This window comes from Prionailurus bengalensis, chromosome A3 (assembly GCF_016509475.1).
Source record: "Prionailurus bengalensis isolate Pbe53 chromosome A3, Fcat_Pben_1.1_paternal_pri, whole genome shotgun sequence".
Taxonomy (NCBI): Eukaryota; Metazoa; Chordata; class Mammalia; order Carnivora; family Felidae; genus Prionailurus; species Prionailurus bengalensis.
Window position 1 is genome coordinate 78,663,068 of NC_057354.1, and position 25,531 is coordinate 78,688,598.

The 25,531-nt window shown below is 42.8% G+C and overlaps 1 protein-coding gene across 8 annotated transcripts in view; it reads right to left on the bottom strand.

Annotated features, from left to right (window-relative positions):
- Positions 1–2,579: 2,579 nt before the first annotated feature.
- The window catches only part of BCL11A (BAF chromatin remodeling complex subunit BCL11A), a 100,854-nt gene continuing 77,902 nt past the window's right edge, over positions 2,580–25,531 (bottom strand). For 3 of the 8 annotated variants that reach the window (XM_043603440.1, XM_043603441.1, XM_043603445.1), the window contains 2 exons: positions 18,231–18,332; positions 7,681–12,936 (listed from right to left, as the gene is read on the bottom strand). In XM_043603440.1, the coding sequence (XP_043459375.1) occupies positions 10,916–12,936; positions 18,231–18,332 (2,123 nt within the window). In that variant the 3' untranslated portion in view covers positions 7,681–10,915. Of the gene's footprint in view, positions 3,091–7,680; positions 12,937–18,230; positions 18,333–25,531 lie in introns of those variants that run through there. The other 5 variants (XM_043603442.1, XM_043603446.1, XM_043603447.1 and 2 more) reach the window with 5 other exon arrangements.

Below are 25,531 nucleotides of genomic sequence, written 5' to 3' on the forward strand. Positions count from 1 at the left end.
TTGCTCTCCTTGCCTAAATTAAACTACCTTTAGTTTAATTTCTTTGAACTACCACCAGTTTTTGATACGATCATTTGTTTCTCCAACACTGCCAGTATTCAAAAGCCTGGGTGCTGTCGTGGGAGCTAAGTCTTGCCATCACGGACTCAGAAGTCGAACCAGACCTTTTTGTTTAGTGTGACAGTCTGGACAGACCACAGAATTAATGTTTATAGACCAGGCTTGGGAGGGTAAGCACAATGTCCCATATTTGGTCCCCACCCTCCCGAGCACCCGAGACTGTGTCCTCTAATCCGTGCTCAGTACATGCTGGGCAACCAATTAATCTCTCTGCAGTTTGAAGTTTCACTCTCAGGAGAGGGCACAGTGAGGACCCCGATCAGATTTGTCAGTCCTTTCTTCGGCTTCCACCATTCACGGATAACCATGACCTTGACATATCACACAGGGAGATGTCTTCCCAAATCATCAATCCTGTGTGGGTTTTCAAAAGTTCTAGCACTAGCACAACACGGTCATTTCATAATGAATCTCATAAATGAACTCTTATTCTCTTTCAGCTAAAAAAGATAGGGGAGAAAGAGACGGTCTTTTCTTTTTTTGGTGAAGCATCTTGCTTTTCCAAAAGGGGGAGGAAGGAATGATACCCTGTACCCACTCCCTCACTCCTCCCCCACCCCCTCAAAAAAACAAAAATCCCACTCCCAGAAATATCCATTTATTTACAATGGGTCCAGTTATTTACAATTATCCAGAAACTTGCAATTGCCCAGTGGCTCTCTGACTCTGAGAAGAAATAAGAGGCAGAGGTAAAAACATAGACCAGAAATGAGAGTGTAGTGAACATCAACTGCAGTTCCCAAGGCCTAGTTGTCCAAAAAAACACCTGATAGTTCTGTGTCAGTCGGGTGTCCCTTTTGAAGGTGTCACTTTTTCTAGGTATCAGCAAGGAGCTTAGCACATTCAGGGAGGATGCTGTCACAGAACCCCTATTGGTCTCAGGTTTCAGCAACACAAAGGCAGAGCATAGGGCAGGGAGAGTGTTGCTCCATGAAATGACGCTTGTCTGGAAGTCCCATCTCACCTAGGTGGGAGGAACTCTCAAACACTCATCAAGGCCACCTAGTCAATCAGGGTTATTTATCTGTCGTGGAAAAGACACCAGGGAGAGATGGCAAGGAGGGACCCTTGTTCCCAGCCCCTCCTGCAGTACACACAGCTGTTGGTAGAAAGAGACAACTTTGTGTGCCCTTACCTATGGACATCCTTGATGTGTGTGTGTGTGTGTGTGTGTGTGTGTGTGTAAGCCATACTTGGGTATGTTCATGAACATCTATGGCTTGTGTGCTAACACAGGGAGAGACACGCTCTTTGATAAGTTATAGAGTTCAGTGAAATCAGTTCTGGACTAGACACCAGAACACCTGGCTTCCCTCCTCTCCTCCCTGATTGTCCTGGCCTCGATCTTCTCACCCACAGAGTGCAAGTTGTGAGGTGTCCCAATGAGGATCAGATGAAATAAGGTACATGAAAGCACTATATAAAGTATAAGGCAATAGAGTACTGTAAGAAGTCATTATTTATGATGAATAAGCAGGAAAGAATCCAGATGCCAATTATCTTGCTAACTTCTCATGAGGCTAGGCAATCTAGCCAGAGGGTGGTGAGTGGGTAAGATTTTCCTCACTTACGTTCACAGCCAATATGTAAATCTATAATACACAGGTGTCTGAGTTCTATTATTTATAAACCTATTTTAATATGCTATATTGTTTCTAGTTCTCTTCTGGTTCTCCAGGCAATAGGAAACACCAAATTGAGAAAAGTTCTTTGCAAATTAACTGGACCAGAAGGGATTTTTATCACCTGTTTGTAGACCTAACTTATTCGTGTCACTAATTTCCAAGCAATGGACGTCACGATTATAATCTTGTGTTCTGATGTGAACCTCTTTCCTCCTACAATTTTCCCCCTTATAAAATCTGCCCCAAATTTCCTGGTGTTAGTTAATGTAAGTAATAAAGAAGTTTTACATGTGTTTGTTTGTCTGTATTAAGATATATTTGCCAAAGGTTTGGGAACCTAAAATTGGAATATTTAATAAGCCGCTACTGACATTTATCACCTTCTTTGGGATTTACCACTAACCCAGTGACGTTATCTTTCTTGAGCTAAATTAAAAGACAAATTCAAATCCTGCATGGTAGCCACCAAAAGCATATATTTGAAAAACAGAATTCAGCGTGCCATATTATGCATTATTTAATGGTATGCAAATTATAAGTCAGACAGTTAGGAAAACCACACTTCAGCATTAATAAACAGCAGCACTACTACTACATTAATTATGATATTGCTATGATTTATTCCCAAGTTTTGCATGTTGATTCTCCTTGAAAATTTATGCCATCTGATAAGCAGTAACCTCCTTCCCCTCCTACACCTCCTACCCATTCCTCAAATCTGTTCCTCCTACCCACCCCATGGATGTCTGCAGGAAACGGGTACAGAAATACAAAGTCATAAGCAGCTGCATTGTCTTATAAGCATCAATAATTAAAGAACAAGCAAACACCACCTAAAGCTCCAACATTTATTGTGTCAATGTTAAGCACACTTTTTAAAAGACAACATAGAATGTATAGAAACAAGGGGTTGGGGGACTCATGCTCGATTCCACAATACAGGTAATTAGGTTGGCTGGTTTCAAAAGGGCCAGGACGTCACTCAGGACAGCGATGGTCCATGGGCCCTCTATATGGGACTGATTCACCGTTCCAATGTGGGTCTGTTTTTTTGCTTTTACTTTTTTTTTAAAAAATATAAATAAAATGGCACTGCAGGCCTGGGCAGGAAGGACTCTGCAGGACTCTGTCTTCGCACAACGGCTTCTTGGAGGCTACTGTCGGAAAACATCACAAACTAGCAGGATGACAGGCCACGCAGATGTCGGCTGGGCAGCACGCGTCCACCCCGCCCCTGGGGACTTCAAATTTTCTCAGAACTTAAGGGCTCTCGAGCTTCCATCCGAAAACTGCCACACATCTTGAGCTCTCTGGGTACTACGCCGAATGGGGGTGTGTGAAGAACCTAGAAGGAGGTTGGAGACAGAGGAAGGGGAAAAAAAAAAAGTACAGGTGTGACTTGGCCCAGTGATTTTCTGTTCTCTAACTAGCTCTTTAAAATTATAACTTAAATCAACCACAGGTTGAGCCACTGGCATCTTTAAACATGATTTCAAACTCTGTCCCCTCCACCCAAATCTCTGCCCCCTGAGTGCCTTTCCCATGCCTCCCTCCCTGCCTTCCCCACAGAGGACCCAGACCCGCTACCCGATCCCAATCGTATGGTAGTCCTAATAAACTTGGGACACACCTGGAAGGAAACACTTTCCCTTATGACTGAGAAAACTGAGTAGGAAACAGTCCTTTGGTTGAGGAGAACAGGGGAGGGAGGAGGGAAGGGGGACATTTCCTTAAAATAATAATAAAATTATAAAGAAACAAAAACTCAAAATTGATGTAAAAGCAGCACAACGAAAACATGAAATGTCATCAAGTTCAACGTCAAAGCAGCCAACGATTTACAAGAGGCGAACACATCCCTGAAGAGGAAACCAGAACCCAAAATAGTTGCTCCCAAATTGCACCAAAAACTGCCTGTAGTTTCTTTCAAACATGCAGTTTTCTTTTCTTTTCTTTTCTTTTTTTTTTTTTCTTTTTGGTAAAGGGGGAAGGCAATGGTGAAGGGAAGAAGGGAGTGGTTATTCTCCTCCGGGATTCCTCCCTTTGCTGTGTTACATTGACTTGAAGCAGCAGAACTGGGAGTCCGGATGTGCCGAGGAAGAGGGCTACCACTGTGGCATTCCAGGGCTCGTTGCCATGGCGACCCGAAGCAGGGGCCTGGGGCCTCCTCTCCCCCGACTTGGCGCCGCAGGAGGCCCAGGGTCTGGAGCTCAGCTGCTCTCTCGAATGCCCCCTGCGCAGTGGAGACCAGGGCTGAGGGGCCTCCTGTGTCCAGGTGGGCTCTGGGGAACCCCGTTCCCAGTCCAGCCCTGCCACTGTCGTGGAGGCCCCTCTGGCTGATACCCCCCATCGAACCCCTTTGTCAGAACTGCTACCAGTATTGAAAGCTCTAACAGACAAAATACGACCTGGGCATGTACCACGCTCTACGTTATTGAAAAGCACAGCCCCCTATGGGTTTGGGCGGGTGGGGGGGGGGGTGTCCTGCGTTAGAGGAGAGACATTGGGGAAATCGCTTAATTTGCCCTTTCTGCTGAATCACAAGGACCTAATATATATGCTCCCTTTAAGTAGTCTTTGCCACTTTACAGAAAGGAAAAACAGTATTTGGATCAACCGTTGGAGTTGTTCAGGCAAGTTTAGGATCTTGAGTACAAATGACCCAGGTGAACTGTACTGATCTCCTTTCCCCTTTTGGAAGGGAGGAATTAATCGCTTCCCATGACCACAGATGACACTGGGAAATAGAGAGAGAGAGAGAAACAGACCCATCCCCCCTAAAGGCTGATTCACTGGCCATGTGTTTTACTCAATGAAACAGAGGGCTAATGGGATAACAAGATGACAGCAAGGAAAAGTGCACACCCAACAACCCATGTCTACAATTTGTAGCTAGAGCAGCCCTGGAATAAATGTCCAGAATCCCAATTCTGGCTGTGTGTTCTGATGTCCGTTACTCTAAACATGGGTTCATTTAGTTTTAATTGGGAAAGCGGCAGGGCCTTAGGAGACACTTAGGAAAATTTGCTAAGTGCCTCGTGCCTGTTAAAAAGTTAACGGTCTTTTAAAAAATATTTTTCCAAGCAGGTTTAAAGAACACTGCCAATCCCATCCTCACACTGGCAAAATTCCCACATTTCTTTCGTTTCTTTCTCTCTTTTTTTTTTTTTTTTTTTAAATGGGAAGTTGTCTGAAAAAGTAAAGAGAATGGGATGGGTACATTCTTGAACACACCAGGCCCAGGGACGATGGAGTAACAGAATCTTAATGAAGAGAACACGACTACAACACAGTCCTAAGAACTCATGTTAGTGTGTGCACGCGCGGAGCAGGGAAAGAGGTAGAAAGAAAGAAAGAAAGAAAGAAAGAAAGAAAACACCGTATTTCCTCCCTCTCACTCTGAAGTGTTCGAAGCAGGACAGGATGGGGCCTGAGGCTCCTCAACTCCTTTTCAGGAAAGCCTGAAATATCCCAGCACCTTTGAACAAACTTTTAGTGTCTGTGAATAAACCTCATTTCCTTATTTCTCCAAATGAAACGATATCTAACTCCCACTGCCACTGCCTTTCAAATCCTCACTTCCAGCATCATGAACGTATACAGTATGGACTTATTACACACACAAAAATGGTATTTAAATAAACAGTTCTAGCACAGAATGCCCTGGGAAAAACTCAACTACTCCACACTTCCTGCCATGGCTGGTACAAATGAAGAAACAAGTGTTCACCCCACTTCTTAGCCACCTTTGCAATGATTTGGCTTCGGTCCTTTTGTAGGGTCCTAAACAAAGAGAAGATAGGAAATGGTCTCAAGATGGGGAGAGCCCACGCACTGGGAGGGTTTCTAAGTTAAAATCTGTGAGAAATAGTATTTGCTGTACTCCTGTTTATTACGAAGCTGTTCTCAAAATGAAGATAAAAAGGAACATTGACGCGTTAAGAGTTCAGGTGGGTAAAGAACATTGCATCAACACATCTGGGGTGTCACATAAACTTGAGAATTCTGAAAACTGTTAATATCCTCAGCATTTCCTCATTTTAAAAAAATCTCGAATTCATCCTCTGTTGGAAATGTTTTTTGTTATTTTGCATTAAGATTTTTAATTCAGGGGTTCCAGATACAGATGTCAGTTATAACTTATATTTTTATTGCCTAGATTTTCATGCTCGTATTGTTCACTCAGCTTCAGAAATCATATTTTATAAGAGGGCTTCAATAAGCCAGGAGACTGAGTACCCTGAAGAACGTGTCTCCCGATAAATTTATTTAACTTTGGGACCATGTAAATCAAACATAATCTGTGATTTATCACCACATGTTTGCACCCCTCCCCATTCCCCATTTGATTTAAGAAATTTGAACATACAAGTAAGTATACAGTATCTGCCATTAATTCTGTCTGTCAGGATGCAAAACCTAATTATGCTAAGAGCATCATATATTGAAAAATTAAAATGAACACTGTATATAAAACTTGCACAGCTGCACTCATAGCTCCTAATAAAAGAGTAATAGGGACACACAGTGGTTTTATGGACATTTAATACGGTGGAGCAGAAGTCACCACATCGCAAATTGGCATGGCACTGGAGAATATTTCTATCTTGAATAGCATTCTGGATTCAGTTGTGAAGTAACCTAATTCAAAACACAAATATCTCCTCTCAGGTCACTGCCAATTATCAAGTTCTGCGAGATACATCCATCTGATCCCAGCCCCTGTACCCAACCCCAAATCTTCTCTCACGGGATTCCTCTCTGCCTCCACTCTCTGCTTCCCACCCAAACTGGCTTTAAAAAAAATACACCTACTTTCTGTGTATTTTAGAAGGATAAAACTATTCCTGTCTCAGATAAAAGGCATTACATGAAAAGGCCACCTCACAGGCACCAGGGCATAAGAACTGAGCAACGAAAATGCTACCACAAGAAGACAACAGAACGGCTTTTGTTTTGGTTTTTACAAAAAGAAGAACAACGTTGTATCCATTCATCTACACTGGGAACAGGGAGACAGTATCACAGAAGTATGTGTTTTAATAAAGCAAATAGATGCTGCAGCATGCAGTATTTGTAAAACTGACAACACAGATTTCTAAGGAGGGGTTTTTATAATGGACCTAACTTGCTTTTCAAAGGCTATGTTTCATTTCATAAATCTGTTGGTTGGGCAAAAGATCACTGAAGCATATTCCCCCCTCTCATTTGCTACCAGTCAGGAAGACACTATAAAAAGTTCTAAAAGATCTGTCCCATCTCTGGTCCCTAAGATCACAGGATCACAAGGCAAACCACCATATATCTCAGGAAATCAGTGGCTGATTCCACAGATTTGCCACATCTGGCTGAACTACTGGTTACTTCTCTCTCTCTCTCTCTCTCTCTCTCTCTCTCTCGTTAACAGGATGCCTTTGTTTCTGGATATTTATGGGGGGGGGAGGGTGATGTTATTTTTGGTATGAAGAAAGACTCATATGGAAATGAAAGAGCTAACTTTTTAAAAAATCTTTTTTTACATTATGTTCTAAGATAGGGCAGGGGAGGGAGAATAGAAAAGAACTTTCAGACAACAAGAACAGCAAAAAATCCAAAGGAAATAAAAGTTTAAGATGCTATTACCAGTCAATTTTTCATTTATATCTGGATGGATTATTGTTAAGACATGAAGGGAAAGTTTTTAACATCAGACTGAAAACACTTTCCATTTCTTGAAAATTATTCTAGAACTATAAAATCTAAAAACTATTTCCATGTTTTGAGATATGTCTATTTTAATATAGTAAGCACTTTATGTTCCTTTAGGGTATAATGCACGCATCAAAATGCCCATAGAAATAATCCTGAAAAAGACTGACTGGCCTTCTCTTAAAACCTGTTATTTTCTTGAAAGTAATTTACAGAGTGTGTCAAATGAGGACACAAGAAGCTTACATTGTGTACTTTAATTTTTTTTATTTTTTTCAATAAAGGGACAAAATGGGTGTATGAACAGGTTAATGCAGACAACTGCCAAAAAAACACAGACAGTGGTTTTTCCAATAGAACTTAACAAAGACCAGAAACAAATACAATAAAAAGCCAGGTTGTAATGACCTTTGGTCATCCAAATAAAAAAAAAAATAAAAACAAAGAAAAATAAAAGATCAAATTAAGTGCCTCTGTTTTGAACAGGGCACATAAGCAATAATAAATAGTGACTCCCATAGTAAAAGATAAAATTTCAAGTTACGACAAACAGCTTTCATTACAGGAATAGAAAAGGCCAATAACAAAATATTCTGCATTGCCATTTACAAAAAAGTATTGACTAAAGCGGGCTTTCTCTTTAATATGCTTTGCATATGAAATTCTTTCCAATCTAAATATAAAGCACCATTTAGTTTTTGGCAATGAAAAAAACTGCAAAACATTGTTTTTGTTTTTTTTTTTCCTTTTTTTTCTTTCTTTCTTTTACTGCATATGAAGGTAAGATGCTGGAATGTAGGGTGATAGAAGGAAAGGGACAAAAAGCACACTACATAACAAACCAACGTTATTAGCTTGCAGTACTGCATACAGTATGGCAGCAGGAAAAAGGAACGAAAAAGGATATGTACAACCCCTATGACAGCCATCCGTGTGACATTCTAGCAGGCTCCCCCAAACCGCCATTATATGGCTTCTCATCTGTACAATGTCACACTTTTTTGTTTGTCTCTCTTTTTTTTTTTTTTGAAGCATACAAATAATTTGCACTATATTATCCTGCCAAATTAAAAAAATATACTGTGGCAGCCTGTCTTTTTTTTTTTTTTTCCACTACCAAAAAAGGTACATTGATACCTTTTAAGAGAACAAGCAACAATTAAAAATACAAGCTTCAATATAAATACTATAGTGCCTAACACTAGATGAACATTTAATTCAAATACCATTCTAGAAATACAGAAAAAAGACCATAAATGTGTTTTAGCATAGGAATCAACATGAGTGTGCATTTTCCTATATTTAAGTACTATATAATCTTAAACCTTTCCCCAATGTATGTTTTTTTTTTTTTTACAACCTGAAGAGCGGTGTGTATCCAAGGCATAGAATTTCCACTACCATTTTTAAATGGATAACAAGTCTTGTAACACCACCAAGACAATGGAACCCTAAAATGCAGTTCCCCCCTAAACATAATGAAGTGTTTTTTAAAAAAATTTTTTTTCTTAACATTTATATTTAAAAAAGTTTTGTACAAAAAAATCCTTGCACTGTAGAAGCGAAAGCAATCATTCATTTCTATGTTAAGTGTATTCTGTTTTCCATTCACAGCGCTTGCAATGTTGAGTCCGAGTAAGTAAGCTCATTAGTCAAGTAAATGGCTGGCAAAGTTTTTTTTTTTTTTTAGTTTTTTTTTTTTAAAAATGCTCATCAATGAGATTGTGTTCAATTTTTTTTTTTCAGCATTCTTGCAACTTTTCCCTTAAGTATAGACCTGTAAACTGGGAAAATTGTACAGTGCACTTAATTGTCCTATCTGAGCAGGTTTATTTTATACTCAACCTCTGTATCTCTGATTAGAGAAAAGATACAGATATTACAGGCAGAGTCAAGTGCTATTTGAACACCAACTGGGGCAGATGCTAGCTTAATAAAAAAGAAAAAATTAAAAAAATAAAATAAAAACAATGAATCCTCTTCCATGTTAACACAAATAGCACACAGTGTATGGAAAAGAAATGAAGTACAACTTTTAGGGAGCACAGACATATATACTGCTACTCTTAAAATTCTTTCTCTTCTTTTTTAAGAATGTCACATTTAAACACAAGTCTTAAGAATTCATAGTTAATCATCATTGTATCAATATTAGCTTATACACCTGTTCTAGTTTAAAATGGCAAATAGTACCACGTTGTGCTAAAAGATCACGTATTTTCTTCCTCTGTTACCCTCCTGTCAAACCTTATTGTCAGTCTCTTCTTTTTAATATGGTCTACGAGGTCTTAAAGTTTATCATTTGATTGTCCCTTTGACAACCAAGTAGATCTGGATCTATTTCTTTTGGTGCCAGAATTTTTTGAACAGACATTATTTAAGTTATCTTCATAAAATGAATTCCTTACTAATGTATTTAATTGTATTCCGGGGCTTTTGCACGTTGCACATTCAATTTAATCATCATTTAAAAAAAAAATAAAACTTTGGGCAAAACAGCCCATTTCTTTTAAGCTCTCACCAGGAGCAAAATAGCGTTTATACTGGTATAATCAGTTTTGCTTATAAGATTAAACTAAAGGGAAAATGATGATTAACTAGGACATAGTGGGTCATATTTTTAGGTAGCCATTGTTGTGAGAAATACAATATAGAATTATATGCTAGGTCCTAAGATTTCTTACCTCACCCAATGCTGAATTAAGCTACAAGTTTATAACAAGTAGAAAGAACCATCAACGTGGTTTTAATAGATCCAAGGCACTCATATTTTAAAACCAAATGATAGAATAAACTTGTTTTGTTTTTCTGTTAAAATTTGTCAATTCAAGGCCTTTTTTTTTTCTTCTCCAATTGATACATTTAACCCTCTAGAGACAGACATTTAGCTCATAGAGATTTTCTTTCAGTGCTGTCTATTCTGTCTTTAGAGGGTTAACCCAAAGACTGTTTTTCCTCCTCACGTTATAAAATAAAACTGTACATGATATGTATTACAGAATGTATGCAGCATGGTCTTTTTCTCTCTCTCTCTCTTTTTCTCTCAGAACGGAACTGGAAACAGCAACATGTTTGCTCAGCAACGAATCGGGGACAATTTAAAATAGCCATAACATACCATACATGCTGTCTAAGTTTAAAAAAAAAAAACATACACAACATGTAAATTATTGCACAAGAGAAAGGCTCAAAGTTTGCGTAAAATGCAATAGTATTGCCCCATACAGATCATGCATTCAAACGGTGAGAACATAAAGGAAAAAAAGAAAAAGAAAAAAAGAAAAAGAAAAAAAAAAACAGGTGTGCTGGTGACAAGCACTCTCATATTCTTAGCTTCCGTTACTTCTGTTTGTTTGTTTGTTTAATCACATGGGACTAGAAAAAAATCCTACAGGGAGTGGGGCTGGAGGGCGATGGGGAAGGGGGGGGTGGTGAAAAAAGGAGGTGTCAGGTGGGAGTGAGGGAGGGGTATTAATATACCTCTATTCAGTTTTTATATCATTATTCAACACTCGATCACTGTGCCATTTTTTCATGTGTTTCTCCAGGGTACTGTACACGCTAAAAGGCATCTTACAAATTTCACATTTGTAAACGTCCTTCCCCACCTGGCCATGCGTTTTCATGTGCCTGGTGAGCTTGCTACTCTGGGCACAGGCATAGTTGCACAGCTCGCATTTATAAGGCCTTTCGCCCGTGTGGCTTCTCCTGTGGACAGTGAGATTGCTACAGTTCTTGAAGACTTTCCCACAGTACTCACAAGTGTCGCTGCGTCTGCCCTCTTTTGAGCTGGGCCTGCCCGGGCCCGGACCACTAATATGGGGCGTGCTCCCTCCACTTCCCGTGCCGCTGCGCCCCGAGATCCCTCCGTCCAGCTCCCCGGGCGGCGTGGAGAAGCGCAAGCTCCCGTTCTCCGAGGAGTGCTCCGACGAGGAGGCGAAAGGCGATTGTCTGGAGTCTCCGAAGCTAAGGAAGGGATCTTTGAGCTGCCTGGAGGCCGCGTAGCCAGCGAGCCACTGCGAGTACACGTTCTCCGTGTTGGGCATCGCGGCCGGGGGCAAGTCGAACTCCTTCTCGAGCTTGATGCGCTTGGAGAAGGGGCTCAGCGAGCTGGGGCTGCCCAGCAGCAGCTTTTTGGACAGGCCCCCCGAGGCCGACTCGCCCGGGGAGCAGCCGCGGCCGTTAACAGTGCCATCGTCTATGCGGTCCGACTCGCCGGCCACCGAGTCTTCGTCGCAAGTGTCCCTGTGGCCCTCGGCCTCGGCCAGGTGGCCGCGCTTGTGTTTCTCGCCCAGGACCTGGTGGAAGGCCTCGCTGAAGTGCTGCATGGAGCTGAGCACCATGCCCTGCATGACATCAGGCAGGGCGCGGCCCTCGTCGCCCACGCCCACCACCGCGCCCCGCGAGCTGTTCTCGTGGTGGCGCGCCGCCTCCAGGCTCAGCCCGAAGCCGTAGTCCACCCTCTCGCTCTCCGTCAGCTCCTCCTCCTCCTCTTCCTCCTCTTCTTCCTCTTCCTCGTCGTCCTCCTCTTCCTCCTCGTCCCCATTCTCCGGGATCAGGTTGGGGTCGTTCTCACTCTTGAACTTGGCCACCACAGACTTGAGCGCGCTGCTGGCGCTGCCCACCAGGTCGCTGGTGCCGGGTTCCGGGGAGCTGGCGGTGGAGAGGCCGTCGTCGGACTTGACCGTCATGGGGGATGACTTGTGCATGTGCGTCTTCATGTGGCGCTTCAGCTTGCTGGCCTGCGTGCACGCGTGGTCGCACAGGTTGCACTTGTAGGGCTTCTCGCCCGTGTGGCTGCGCCGGTGCACCACGAGGTTGCTCTGAAATTTGAACGTCTTGCCGCAGAACTCGCATGACTTGGACTTGACCGGGGGCTGGGAGGGAGGAGGGGCGGATTGCAGAGGAGGGAGGGGGGGCGTCGCCAGGAAGGGTGGCTTGCTACCTGGCTGGAATGGTTGCAGTAACCTTTGCATAGGGCTGGGCCGGCCTGGGGACAGCGGTGGGCTAGACGTGTTCCCTGCCAGCTCTCTAAGTCTCCTAGAGAAATCCATGGCGGGAGGCTCCATAGCCATTGGATTCAACCGCAGCACCCTGTCAAAGGCACTCGGGTGATGGGTGGCCAGGGCCATCTCTTCCGCCCCCAGGCGCTCTATGCGGTGGGGGTCCAAGTGATGTCTCGGTGGTGGACTAAACAGGGGGGGAGTGGGTGGAAAGCGCCCTTCTGCCAGGCCGGAAGCCTCTCTCGATACTGATCCTGGTATTCTTAGCAGGTTAAAGGGGTTATTGTCTGCAATATGAATCCCATGGAGAGGTGGCTGGGAAGGACATTCTGCACCTAGTCCTGAAGGGATACCAACCCGCGGGGTCAGGGGACTTCCGTGTTCGCTTTCTAAGTAGATTCTTAATCCATGAGTGTTCTGTGCGTGTTGCAAGAGAAACCATGCACTGGTGAATGGCTGTTTGCAAGTTGTACATGTGTAGCTGCTGGGCTCATCTTTACCTGCAAAATAATACAACACCAACATCAATGTTTAATCGCAGAGGAGGACGTTAGCAATTGCTTATTTATGGTTCACCTCCAGCCTTCCCTGCCCCCAGCCCTCCACCCCACAGGCCTAAGCCCTCACTGATCTATAATATTCCCTGTGCCTAGAATTGGTGCCTGGTTCATCTGGTGGCTGGTGCCCAATAAATATTTGTCGAATCGGTCTTTCTGCCATTTCATTCGGTTCTAAGAATTTTAAATCCGATCTCCAAAGCAGAAAAATCTGCACCAATTCAAGCTTGAGAATGAGGATCCCTACATTCTAAGGAACCTCAGCAAACCTCTTCTGAACTCTCCAGTCTGTCACCAGCTGTGGTTTGGGGCAAGCTATTTCATCTCTGTGCCTCTGTTTCCTCATTTGTTAAGTGAGGGCCTTGGACAAGGTGACCTAAGGGAAACTTTTCTGCTTCCTAAATCCCATCGTTCTATTCTCCCCTGGGTGGCAGGTGAACTTTCTAAACAGGCAATCATTTCATAGGGATATCAAAAAAGAGAAGGTCAACTCGTTACAGTTCTCTATGGCCCTGGAGATGCTTTTAATCTTAGCCTGAAACACACTGATTGTTGATATTGTTAAAAATGGGAAGGTACTCCTAAAATAATTCCAAGGAAGAGAGACTAGCAACATTCTCACATCTCAGCCTTGTGTGAGGATCAGTGAGTCCCAATCCTGGTTCCACAACACCCTATGGGGACTCCCATTTTTATCTCAAGGGATGTTGCAAAAAATCTCAAAAGAGAAATTTAATTTGGATTTAACCAACAGGCCGTATCAAATCTTTAGGAGTTGTTCCCCCAGTCAAACAAATGCAAGTCTGGAGAAGTTAGGAGGAGCGGCTGGTGCCAACTTAAGCAGACACAGCATCCTAGTTTAAGAACAGTTAAAGCAGCCAGCACCATGACGGGCAGCAGGCTGAGAAATGCTACACTATCCTCCTCCTCATTATTTTGAGAGGCTAACAACGAGAACCAAATTATACAACATCCTGCGCCCTCGGCTGAGCCTCAGCTCCAGTTGAGAAAGAAACAGAAAGATACAGTTCAGCTAGTCAACTCTTTGGCCAGTAGCCAAGCCGTCTGGAGAGGGGCCCTGCTTAAGTCACATTATTTCTCTCTCGCTGAAAAGAACCCGAGAGTGGTAAATGCCACTTTGGCAAAGAGGGGGCCAGCTTGACTTCACGATCATTCATTTTTGGAGATAGCTAAATTAAAAAAATATATATATATATACACCAAGGGACTAACTAACAGTTTACCAGTCAACTACAGCATTAAAAAGGGCCCAAATATTGGTGGCCAAAGGACAAGGTTGAGAAAAAATAGATGAACTTCCCAGGGATTCTCAAAAAGCCAGTGCATAAAGTACAAATGAGAAATAAACTTTAGCCAGTCTTTTAAAAGGGGGGACTAGAGGAGTCGCTTAAGGCCCCAGCTAGTATTTGTCAGTAACTTTTTTTAAAAGCAAAAAAAAAATCCACCATGGAGCTAAAGAGTGGGAATGAGGAATTAATCAATTACGATGATTCCTCCATTTAGCAAGTCAGAAAGAAAAGCTGGCAGGGTCTTCTCAGGAGCCCCAACACTTGCATTCCCAAACAAGCCAGCCTTGCTCAGAGCACTTGTCTGAATAATGGACTCCCTGCCCTGACCTTGTGATTTACTTTACAATGCATTTATAATCTCACTCAATATATCCCACTCCTGGGTAAATCTCTTTAACAAGATTAGATGATAAGATACCAAAATTAGGTTTCCAACATTTGCCTAATGTGGAGGGAGGGGAAAAAAAAAAAAGGCAGAAAGATTTTGAAAGAAAACGCTGACATTAGTATCACATTATCTGCCTATTTTTGTTTGCCTCCTTTCTTCAAAGGGAAATAAAAAGCATCATTGAGAGTATTTTCATAAATTTTTTGTTGTTGTTGAACAATGACTTGGGTTCTAAATAGGCAGGGAAGAAACCTATCTGGTTCCAACTAACATGACCCTCTGTGGCTTTCTCCTTTGCCTCTCTAGGACTCTGTGTTATTATCATACATTTAGCCTGACAATCCGGATTGGATAAGTAAAGAGGAGATTTGTCAGCTGAAACAAGTCCTTAACACTTTCATCACTCCAAATGCCTTAAAATCATATTTTCGCTTATGATATCCTACTGAATCCCAGGACTGGACCCATAATTAGCAATCTGGTTTTGCATGCACGTTGACCATGGCTACGGATCAGTGCCAAAATGTGCACAGCCCTGCATCAAGGGTCTCACCTGTATCCTTTCCAAAAGGCTTAAACAAACAAAGTCCATTTTATTTTGCTGCTCTGAACTTCCTAAAATTTTGTTTTCAGAGCCAGTGATGTGATAGTGTTACACTATGTTCACACTGTGCTGTTACCCTCCCCTCTCAGACATCAGGTCAGAGAAGATAGCATTTTATCTTATAATGAGCATACAACATACAGTTTTCACTATCACATTTTAGTATTCCTATCAACTAGATATTCTAGATCATGAGGGCAGCTAGTGTAATCATAATGTCAATGAGAAGGGCTGTTACGATTGAGACTAAAGATTACATCAAAAGAGCTGCTTTGAAACTGGTAATTATTACCAGTCCACTAATAGCAAATGATGCATTACAGTTTCACCATATAATCTGTATTTCACTCAGCTCATGCCAGTGCACCATATTATATTACAGTGTGCACAGATTCTCAATTCCTAAACTGCAGTCATCAATAAATGTGTTACTTGCCATAATTTGTGAAATTACTTTGTTCATAACATCTTTGATGGTTTAGAAAGACCAGAATTGATTTCCTGCGTGGCAAAATTAGGGCTACATTGATTTATTGACGTGTAAAATATAATAATATTCTTCATTTACTCTGACGAAAATCAACTTCTCAATTTGAGAGCCTCATTGGGCATTCACGGGAATTGTTTTGATTTAGAGCAATAAACTGAGTCCTGGCCCCAAGCATAGGAACTCCAGGCATCAAATAGTTAAAATCAGCCATTAGTTCACCTACCAGCTTTTATTTTATTTCATTTTGTTGTATGGGAAGGAATAACCCCATTTTTAGTTTGTCACCAATGCTAAAGAGTCATGTGATCTAAGCCTCAGGATTGAGAAAAACAAGGAAGTCTGACACCAGAGGCCTGGCTCTACTATTTGCCAGCTTATGGGCTCTGAGACACTTAATTTCTTTGAGCCTTAGGTTTCCTATCTGTAAAATGAGCATAAAAACAGTACCTTACAGAATTGTGAGGTTCAAATGACAGACGTGTATAAAAGCCATTTGTAAACTACCAGGTCCAAGGTGAATGTGAGTTTTCATTACTCCCAGGCTTGATTAGTTACCTAGCATGATGACTGACCAGGTTGTACACCCAGAAAGGCTTTCAGAAGAAGGCTGGAATCCAGAATCTAGAATCCAGGCCTCAGGCCAAAGGGAGGGAGGTCCTGGCTAGAGGGTGGCAGGAGGGGCCATTTTAAGGCCCATGACTGTGGTCCACCAGCAGGGATGCCACAGGGAAGTGCTAAGTGCTCAGTGCTCTGAAAGCCAAGGGCAGCTGGTTAAGGCAGCTGAGTGGCCTGGGGGTCAGCTCTGCTGAATGCTTTCTGGAACTCCACAACCCATTTCCACATACCTTGTCTGGTCACTCCTAAACTGGTCCTGCCAGCATGGGCACCAGCAAACTAGGTACCCTCCCTTTGCAGGAAGAGGGGGAGAAGACATGGATTCTGCAGCAGGCTCCTAGTTTCCCACCCCTGCCCTCAGGAGGGTCAGCGGAAGAGGCAGAGACCTTGAACTGATTCCCAGGCCAGCAGCCCTTGGCCACTCAGCTCCACCCTACTCCCTTCTCATCCCTTCCCTCCAAGGGGGTGGCTCTGTTCCCACAGCCCAGTGCGGGGCCCCAGGCACCCCCAGCAAAAGGAGGAGAGCTCTCCCCACCCAGCCAGCATGTAGGGACTCGAAACCATGAGTCCAACCCCCTAAACTCTGCAATCGGTGACCTAACCCAGGCTTAGGCCCAGCTTCGTGTCGGGGAGGGGATGGCAGAAGAGGTGCTTTTAACCCCTGCACCGCCCAGCCCTCAGGACTCGAGGACTTGTGAAATTCACACAATAACTCTTTGTTACCTAGGATTACCTAGGAGTTAACAAAATAAACAACTGGCTTCAAATTTGGTCTCAGGGCGCATGCCCTGCCCTGCAGGCAGACACCATTCACAAGATGGCTGGGTGTACTTTATCTCTCCCATCTAAAACCAGGTCCCCTGTATGGCTGAACTCCCCACCATTATGCTCTTCTTTATGTTCTTTCTTTTTTTCTTTCCACAACAGGTAACCTTTCACTGACTTTCGAAATAAAAATCAATTCCTTAAATAAAAATGAGATAGGTGTCACACTTTTTTTTTTTTTCCTTGAACCTGCTTTTTTGTGTTTGGGGCAGAATCGACCCCTACCCCCACCCAACTTTTTAGCCATGCATGACTCATATCATTTATTACTACACAGAAAAGCAAACTGTATTACCTTCTAGAACAACATCTTTCAAAAACATTTTCATAAACATATAAATCTGAATTTCATAAAAAGATAAAAGTCGGTTTGCACACATAAGCGGATGGCGTTAATGGCGGTGATGGCGGTGGTAGTGGTATCTTTGAATTTAAGCAACAATGCTGTGCATTTTTCTCTAAAACTAGGAGAAAAACACGTAGAAATCATCTGTGTGTGCACATATATAACACGCCATGTACATATACAAATATACCATGTTTAAATACACATGTAAATGCATCTATAACATGCATGAGAATAACTGTAGAGTAACTCTAAACTGACCTCTTTTGATTCTGGCCTCTGCTAACAGGTATGCCATGGAATAAACTCAAAGTCCTAAATGAGGCCATGGAAGTGAATGTCCAGCAATAAAATGGGCCCTGGACACACAGAGATCTATGGTCACCAGCTGTGGAGCCAGGTAAGACCCTGGGGAGGAGACCCACAGGGATGAGCTACTGTCAGCTCCATGGGAATGACACAAAAAAGGGGAGGGAAAAAGAGGAGGGGGTTGAGTGGAGCAGGGAGAGGGTGCCAAGTGAGTAATGGAATAATACATATGTGGATGCCAATCTATTTTGGAAGTAACTCCTTTCAGTACTTAAAAAGTAAGGGTAATTTCCAGAAACGCTCATCTCTATACACATGGACATTTGTAGAAGAAATAATGCTCAACTTACAAATACCCTGCGGGGTATATTCTGCACTCATCCCGGGCGTGGGGATTAGAGCTCCATGTGCAGAACGAGGGGAGGAGAGGCCCCTCCAGTGCAGAAGTTTATCTGTGAAAGAAACCCAAAATCAAGCACCAAAGCTATAAACAATGTGCATCGTAAACCACAGGATATCACATTTCAATTCCATTAAAATAGATTAACATCATTACAACAGCCTTGCAGATAGTTAACAGGCCCAAGGCCTATATCAAAAAAAATAAATAAATAAACAAAACAAAACCCAAAAAAACTGTGATGAAGTTATTTCCACAATTTTGTTTTGTTTTTGATTTTAGTCTTTTTCAACAAAACAGAAGGGGTTTGTTTTTGGCGGGGGTGGGGGAGTCTTTGGTTCATTTGCTTGATTGTTATTGTTTGTTTATTGTCTTATAATAAGAGATATGTAAATAGCAAGGGGGAAATTGGCAATATTATGGGGTAGACTGGTAAAATGGAGGGATTTATCTGCAAGGCTGGTTTACATGCATACATTTACTTTACTTGACACGCCCAAGCAAAAAACAATATGTACTTCAAATAGCACCTCCAAAGACAGGGAAATCTTAGACATTCGGGACTTGGTTGGGCCACACTCTAGAATCCCATCAGCGAAATACCCCATATAGACATGGCTTCTTACAACACAAAGTAGTGGAGAATAAATACTAGACTTCTGGGGTTACGATAACTTTGGCCAAGTCCCCATCTTCAGGGTGAGGAATCCCACTATTAAATAACAAGGATAGACCAGCGTTCTGATAATAGCAGCACCCAGAAAAAGTGGCCCACCTTCTCCCTTCTACTGCATTTTGTTGCACTCTGGTGAGGAGAAATGACTTCTCACACTAATAAACATAATACTAGCAATAAATCAAGCATTTCTAGCTCTGAGACTTTGGTGAAAAAGGAAATGTTTGGTTTGTGCAACCTGGGGATTATATGGTTTGTGTGGTAAATTCCTAGTTTTTCCAAGTCCACCTTGAGCTAACCAAGCATGTAGAGGTCAACCTTGAGACAGAGGGTAGGATAGATGGAGCAGGAGATACCCAGCGTGTTCTAGAGGCCTGGAGTTTGTGATGATTGGGGGAGGAGGGAGAGAAGAAAAACAGACTTTGATGGTGAGTAAACAGAGTATGTTTTCCATTAGCTTAATATTAAGAGCACTTAAAAGTGTTGTTGTTATACTCTAGGATAGCAGGTCCCAAGTGTAAAATACATCCTGTTCTCCTTATATAGATTCACATTGCCAAGAACAGCCAGGGCAGTCAGCACAACGTTTCCTTTCATGAGAAGCATGGTGGGTAACAATGGCATATTGCTCATGGAAGCTCTTATGCTCTGTTGTTAAGCTATGTTGTTACCAGGCCTGCAAAGGGAGGCTGCTGTGGAGGCCCTGCCTAGCCTGAGTCCATCTACACAGGCATGTCCTTCTCTCCAGCCCCAAACAGAATTAATGACACAAAATGAACCAGCAAAAGTGCAAAGACTGGACTTAAAAAACAAGCACGTCTTCAGTTGACTGTGTATATTATAAACAGGGTATTGAGAGTATAGGGCAAAATTAACTACAGATTTAGTCATTGTGTTTTTCAACAAGAAATCTGAGAATCCATTTTTGCACTTGTTCTCGTCTTAGACATTTCAGAAGTTGGTTTGTCACCAAGACTGAGATCCTTTTCTTAGAGACCCACACAACTGAGGTAACTCCGTAACCCTAGCAGAAATGCGACAACCTACTTGGACACCTGCACAGGGACAGTCTGATTTTAAATTCCCTGCCATTTAGTCTGAGAGGAGAAGCTGAGGTGCCTTGATAGGCCTCCAGCAAGAAATGAGAGGAATGTTAACCTAACCCAGGCCTGACCACTTGCATTTATGTCTGGTTGGTAACCATGTCTACACATGGCTGAGTTTCCAGGGGCCCTGAACAAGCTGAGTTTCCAGGGGCCCTGTGGGGAAGTGGGCCAGGCCACATGGCAAAGCAAGGGCTCTTCGAGGAGAGTATCTGGGTATCTGGTACCATGACCTGTTTTTGGTTTTTGAATTGTGAAAAACTTTCAAGATCATCAGGTCTACGCCTTCATTTTACACATGGAGAAACTGAGGGCTTGTGAAATTAAGTGACTAGCCCACAAGCTATGTTGATAGTTAACCACAAAGTGAAGATCAGAATTACTCTCCTGCTTCCCACCAGTGCTCTTTCCTGGGAGATCCATCTATCTCCTCCCCCTGGTTCCTGCCCAAGGAGTGCCAGTTAAGAGGCACTCATTGACCCATTAGGAGAAACAACTTCTCTCATTGCAACCTCTCGGGAGGGAGTCCAACGCAGGGGTGTTGAGTGGGCCTTTCAAAGGGTCCAAACGAACTGACTTGGTTTCAAAATTGGAAAACAACAACACCTGACCTGCTTCCTGAGCCTCTTGGCTCTCCCCCCTTCCCCCCCCCCCCCACGGTTTTCACCCTCTACCTCTGCTTCCCCTGCAGAATTTGGCCGGCTGAAGAGGGACACACCCCTTTCTATCAGCTTAACAAGCTATTGACATTGTCTTTCTGAGAGACTCATACTTGAATTTCTCTTCCTCCAGGAAGACTGTCAAAGCACAGGCAATGGGGAACCCCAGCTGATTCTGCAGCCTCTGCACACATTCTCCTTGGTAAGTTGTCGACATTCCCACAGGAACTGGAAATGCTAAGTTGTTAATAGCCTCCCTAGGGTTTAACTTCTTGTGATGATGCTTTCAGTGATTTCATCATATTTTAGGCAAAGTCTCACAATTAATGCTTTGAAGCATCACACTCAAGGAGCATCTTTACCTGCCTGCCTCCCCCCACCCCTTTGAGGGCCTTTTCTTTCCATTTCCCCCAGGGAGTGGTGGGCTCAGGTAGCTGGCTGGAAAGTGGGAAATCTAGTTCTGCTCTCTTTTGTTTCCTTGGTGGTTCTCTTAGGGCAGCCTGAGGCCCAGCATCAGCACAGCACATCAGCATGGCTCGGAGCTTGTTGGAAACACAAATTCTCAGACGTACTGAATAAAAACCTGGAGGTGGGAGACATGCAGCAATCTATGTTTAACAAGTCCCCCAAGTGGTTTGAGGACACAGCCCAGTTTAAGACAATGCTGTCTTGGGGTAAGAGGAGGCACGGAAGCTGGAAGCATGTTCCGCTGGCAGAGAGCCAGATTGGCTATGAGACTTTTGTCCCTTCTGAGATTCACCTCTTTCAGGACGAGAACTGTCCAAAACAGAGCAAGCCCAGGACATCCCTAAGAATCCCTTCATGTGGAATTCCAAGCTCCCTCACTGACAGGGCAGGGAACAGACCCAGGCTTTCTATCAAGTACGGGGCGCTCTTTGCACTAGACAACATCCAAACCAGTTTATGTCAGACAGATGGTGTCCTCACCACTTTCATAAAAGCTGAAATGTTTGAGGAAGCAGCTGTGGCACACTGCATGGGTGGGGTAAACCTGGACTCTGTTTCCCTGTGTGGGCTCACAAATGTGATGTGTTGCCCTCTTCTGGATCAGTCTTTTCAAATGCCTGTGCTCTTCTGGTGAAAGGTGTTTTAACCTGTTCTGTTTCATAAAGGTCTCTCTAGACCCAGCATCTCCACTTGGGCATCTCCTCAGAAATGCCTTATGCATTATTAGGTTGCAATGTTTCCTGATGCCTGAATGAAAAAGAATGAATCTTATTTTTTCAGGTCTCATTAAAAACCTGCAGTAAATCAGGAATGGTTTTGATTTAAGGTTATACATTGGTCACTTTACATTTCTATATACAGTGGGGTACTGACTTTTGATGCAGAGCTCTCTAAGCCGGGTGGGATGTCCCTGGAATTTAAGGTCCTTGAGTCAAGTTTTAGGCTTCCTCAAGAACATCTCAAAGACTCCTTTATTATTGACATGCTGTTTGTTTCTGAAATTAATCACTGGGTATGTAATGCAGCCACATTAGAGTCTTTCTCATCGACAAGTAATACTGCTGATCTACACATGTGCCGAAACAGCTAAGCACAAAGCATCATTTCCAACACACTTAGAGACTGTTCTGGGTGCCCAACTTTTTTCAGGTATTAAATCCCCAGGCCTCTCTAGAGGAGAACACAGACATATAGGTGTTTGATGTTTCCTGAAATGTATATAGGTGTATATATATTTCCTTTCTTAAACATATGTTTTTAGAAAACTTCCCTGTTTTTCCAATTAGATAGGGCACAAAAGGAGTACAACTGTCCCCAAGTGGAACGGGTCACCCTGGAAAGCCATAACCTCCCATTCACTCTGGGTCTTCAAGAAAAGAATGAATGATAACCCACCGTAATGGGGAAGGATCTCTATATTGGTGATATAGGCCAAAATAAAGGACCCTGACACTCTTTTCCAGCTCCAAGATCCTCAAATCCCCTCTTCCCCAGGCAGTAGCCAACTTACAGACTACACTTAAAACACATCCTGAAAGTTTGTACAGTTTCCTGAATGAACCAATTCCAATTTTATCACTATTATTGGATCCAAATTGCAAAAATAACGAGTGCAGCTAGTCTGGGATACAGGCTTCTTTAACCGGAAAGCAAGTCCACCAAATGACCTTCTAGCTCTTAACCCTCCCTTTGCAATAGATACTAGCGCCTCTCTCTCTGATTCTGTGTCTTAACAAAGTATTATAGAGCAAACATTAGCTATGCCTATGTCTTGAGTCATGTCAATCTAAACTGAAAATGTGCTAGCTTTATCATTGCTAACAGACTTCTTAATTAACCTTCTGATATTGTCAAAATTGCATTCCCTTTTGTTCTAGAAATGAGCATTTACATAAGCAATTTTTTCCATCTTTTTTTTTTTTTTTTTTTACTAGCTATGGTTTTACCAAATTGTGATGCTCTTTAAAAAGTGTATCTTGGGACGCCTGGGTGGCTCAGTCGGTTAAGTGTCCGACTTCGGCTCAGGTCATGATCTCGCGGTCCATGAGTTCGAGCCCCGCGTCGGACTCTGTGCTGACAGCTCAGAGCCTGGAGCCTGTTTCAGATTCTGTGTCTCCCTCTCTCTCTGACCCTCCCCCGTTCATGCTCTGTCTCTCTCTGTCTCAAAAATAAAATAAATGTTAAAAAAAAAATTTTTAAAGTGTATCTTGTACAGATGAAAGCAAGCAAGAGTTCTGGAGATATCACACTTAACAAAACTTCTTTACTGAAATTTGCTCATGATCTCTATATTCCTTAATCCTTCGTCGGTGACTCTAATTTCATCAATCACTCACTTAAAAATTCTTTTTCTTTTTTGACCAATTCTATTCTCTCATAACCTTGATTATCTAAAAACTAATTTCACCTTTTGAGTTCTTCTCCTAGAAATTCACTCTGTAAAGGGAGGAGAGATGACACCTTTCATGCCCCTTTATCTATAAAAATGCAAAAAATGCAAGCCACCAATCTGTCAGGCCTAAACAAAATTTTCTGCAATCTGTGTCTTTAACTTAAGCAAAGCATGTAATTCAAAAAGGGAGAGAGAGAGAGAGAGAGAGAGAGCGCGCTTAGTTTTCTGAAGAATAACTAAACCAAAGACATTGTGTTCCATCTTTGTGTTGAAATGCAGATTTCCCACTAAAAGGCAAATCCTTCATTTCAAAAAGGTTGAATAGGATGGTACTTTAAAAAAAAGAATTCCAGCTGGTTAAATTTAGGGTGTTGAAAAAAGTGCGCTCCAATAATATTCTTTGGCTCTGGGCCCAAAGTATTTTCACTTGATTGTGAATTAGATAAATTTTTATTACACTTTAAGCTTTTGCCTTATAATGGTGGAACTAATCAAGGAGACTGGAAGGGCAACTCTATAAAGACAAATTGTCTCAGGACAGATTTTTTTTTCTTTGTTTAACTGTGTACCTCACTATGCAAAATGTGTTATTCAGATTAATGCCATTCATTCACTCTTTCATGTGTTGATTCAACAACTATTTACTGAGGGCCTGTAATGCCCAGAGCAATGGGCCAGCATCTGGGGGTAACACAAAGAAAACCCAGACAGACTTGCCAGTAAAGCCCTCAACGAGGCAGAGAAGAGAAGGCCTGGACAGAAATCGCTCTCCTCCAATGCAGAAAGTGTGTCATGAGAGAGGCACAGATAAGCCGCTATGAAAATTCAAAGGAAGAGAAATTACTTCCACTTGAAAGGCAGGAGAGCGGCTTTCAGGAAGAGGTAACTTATGAACTGCACCTGGAAAGCCAAGAGGAAGGACTTTCCAGACAAAAGCAAAAGCAGGTACAGATGCTCAGAGGAGCAAAGGCCAAGGTGTGCACATAGCAAATGGGGCCCAACAGGTAGTTACATTTAAATCAAAATATTGTACACCGATTCCTTTAGTTGACAACAGAGGATGTGTTCGTCTAAATAAACCCTCTGAGGACGTCTGTGAAGTCCTCAGCTTTCATAAGTTCCTATTTTCAAATATCACATTTTCTTAAAATAAGGGACATAGCCATGCGGATGCTTGAGAAACTCTTTATGCAAGTTCATCCGGCCTGTTTTGCTTCTCCCCCACCTCCATTTTTGTGCCCTGATGAATGGTGGGTGGTCTGCTGAAGCAGGATTCAGTGTGTTTTATTCCTCTGAGTCAGACAAACAAGTGTTGATAGCCACATTCTTCTTTGCAATATTGCCTCCCTGGCTTAAATAATCTATTTCAGATGTATCATTGCCAGTTTCAGATGGGCTTGTACTTGCTGACACATTCTCAACAAATGACTGTGCAAGAAATGTGGAGATTTTCCTACACTGCTTTGTCTCTTCAGTCATCAACTTGACCTTCCCTCCAAATTTCCCCCCTTTCTTCTCTTCAAAGCCATGGGTAAGGCGGGGCTACCCTCACCCCTCCTCTGAGTCCTAATGTGAGGATTTTGTTTGTGTGTGGTGGGGTGTGCGTGACTGTGAGAGTATATGCGTGAGTATACGAGTGTGTGTGTGTGTGTGTGTGTGTGTGTGTGTGTGTGTGCCTCTACCTGGGGTCTTTTTCAGGTAGAATTTGGGAGAATTTGGGAACGATGCCCATGCCCAATGCATTCCCCTATGAACACCACTGACCCTCACTCTCCAGACTCTTTTCCTTTAGGATGTCAGGGAGTCGCGCTTTCGGAGAGGCTGCTGGCACAAAGTCAGGAATCCAGATTCTTCAGTCCCAACTCTGCCACGCACCAGCTGTGCATGACCTTGAGTAAATCCCTTCCCCTTTCTGACCCTAAGTTTTCTCATCCTTAAAAAGAGAAGACTGGA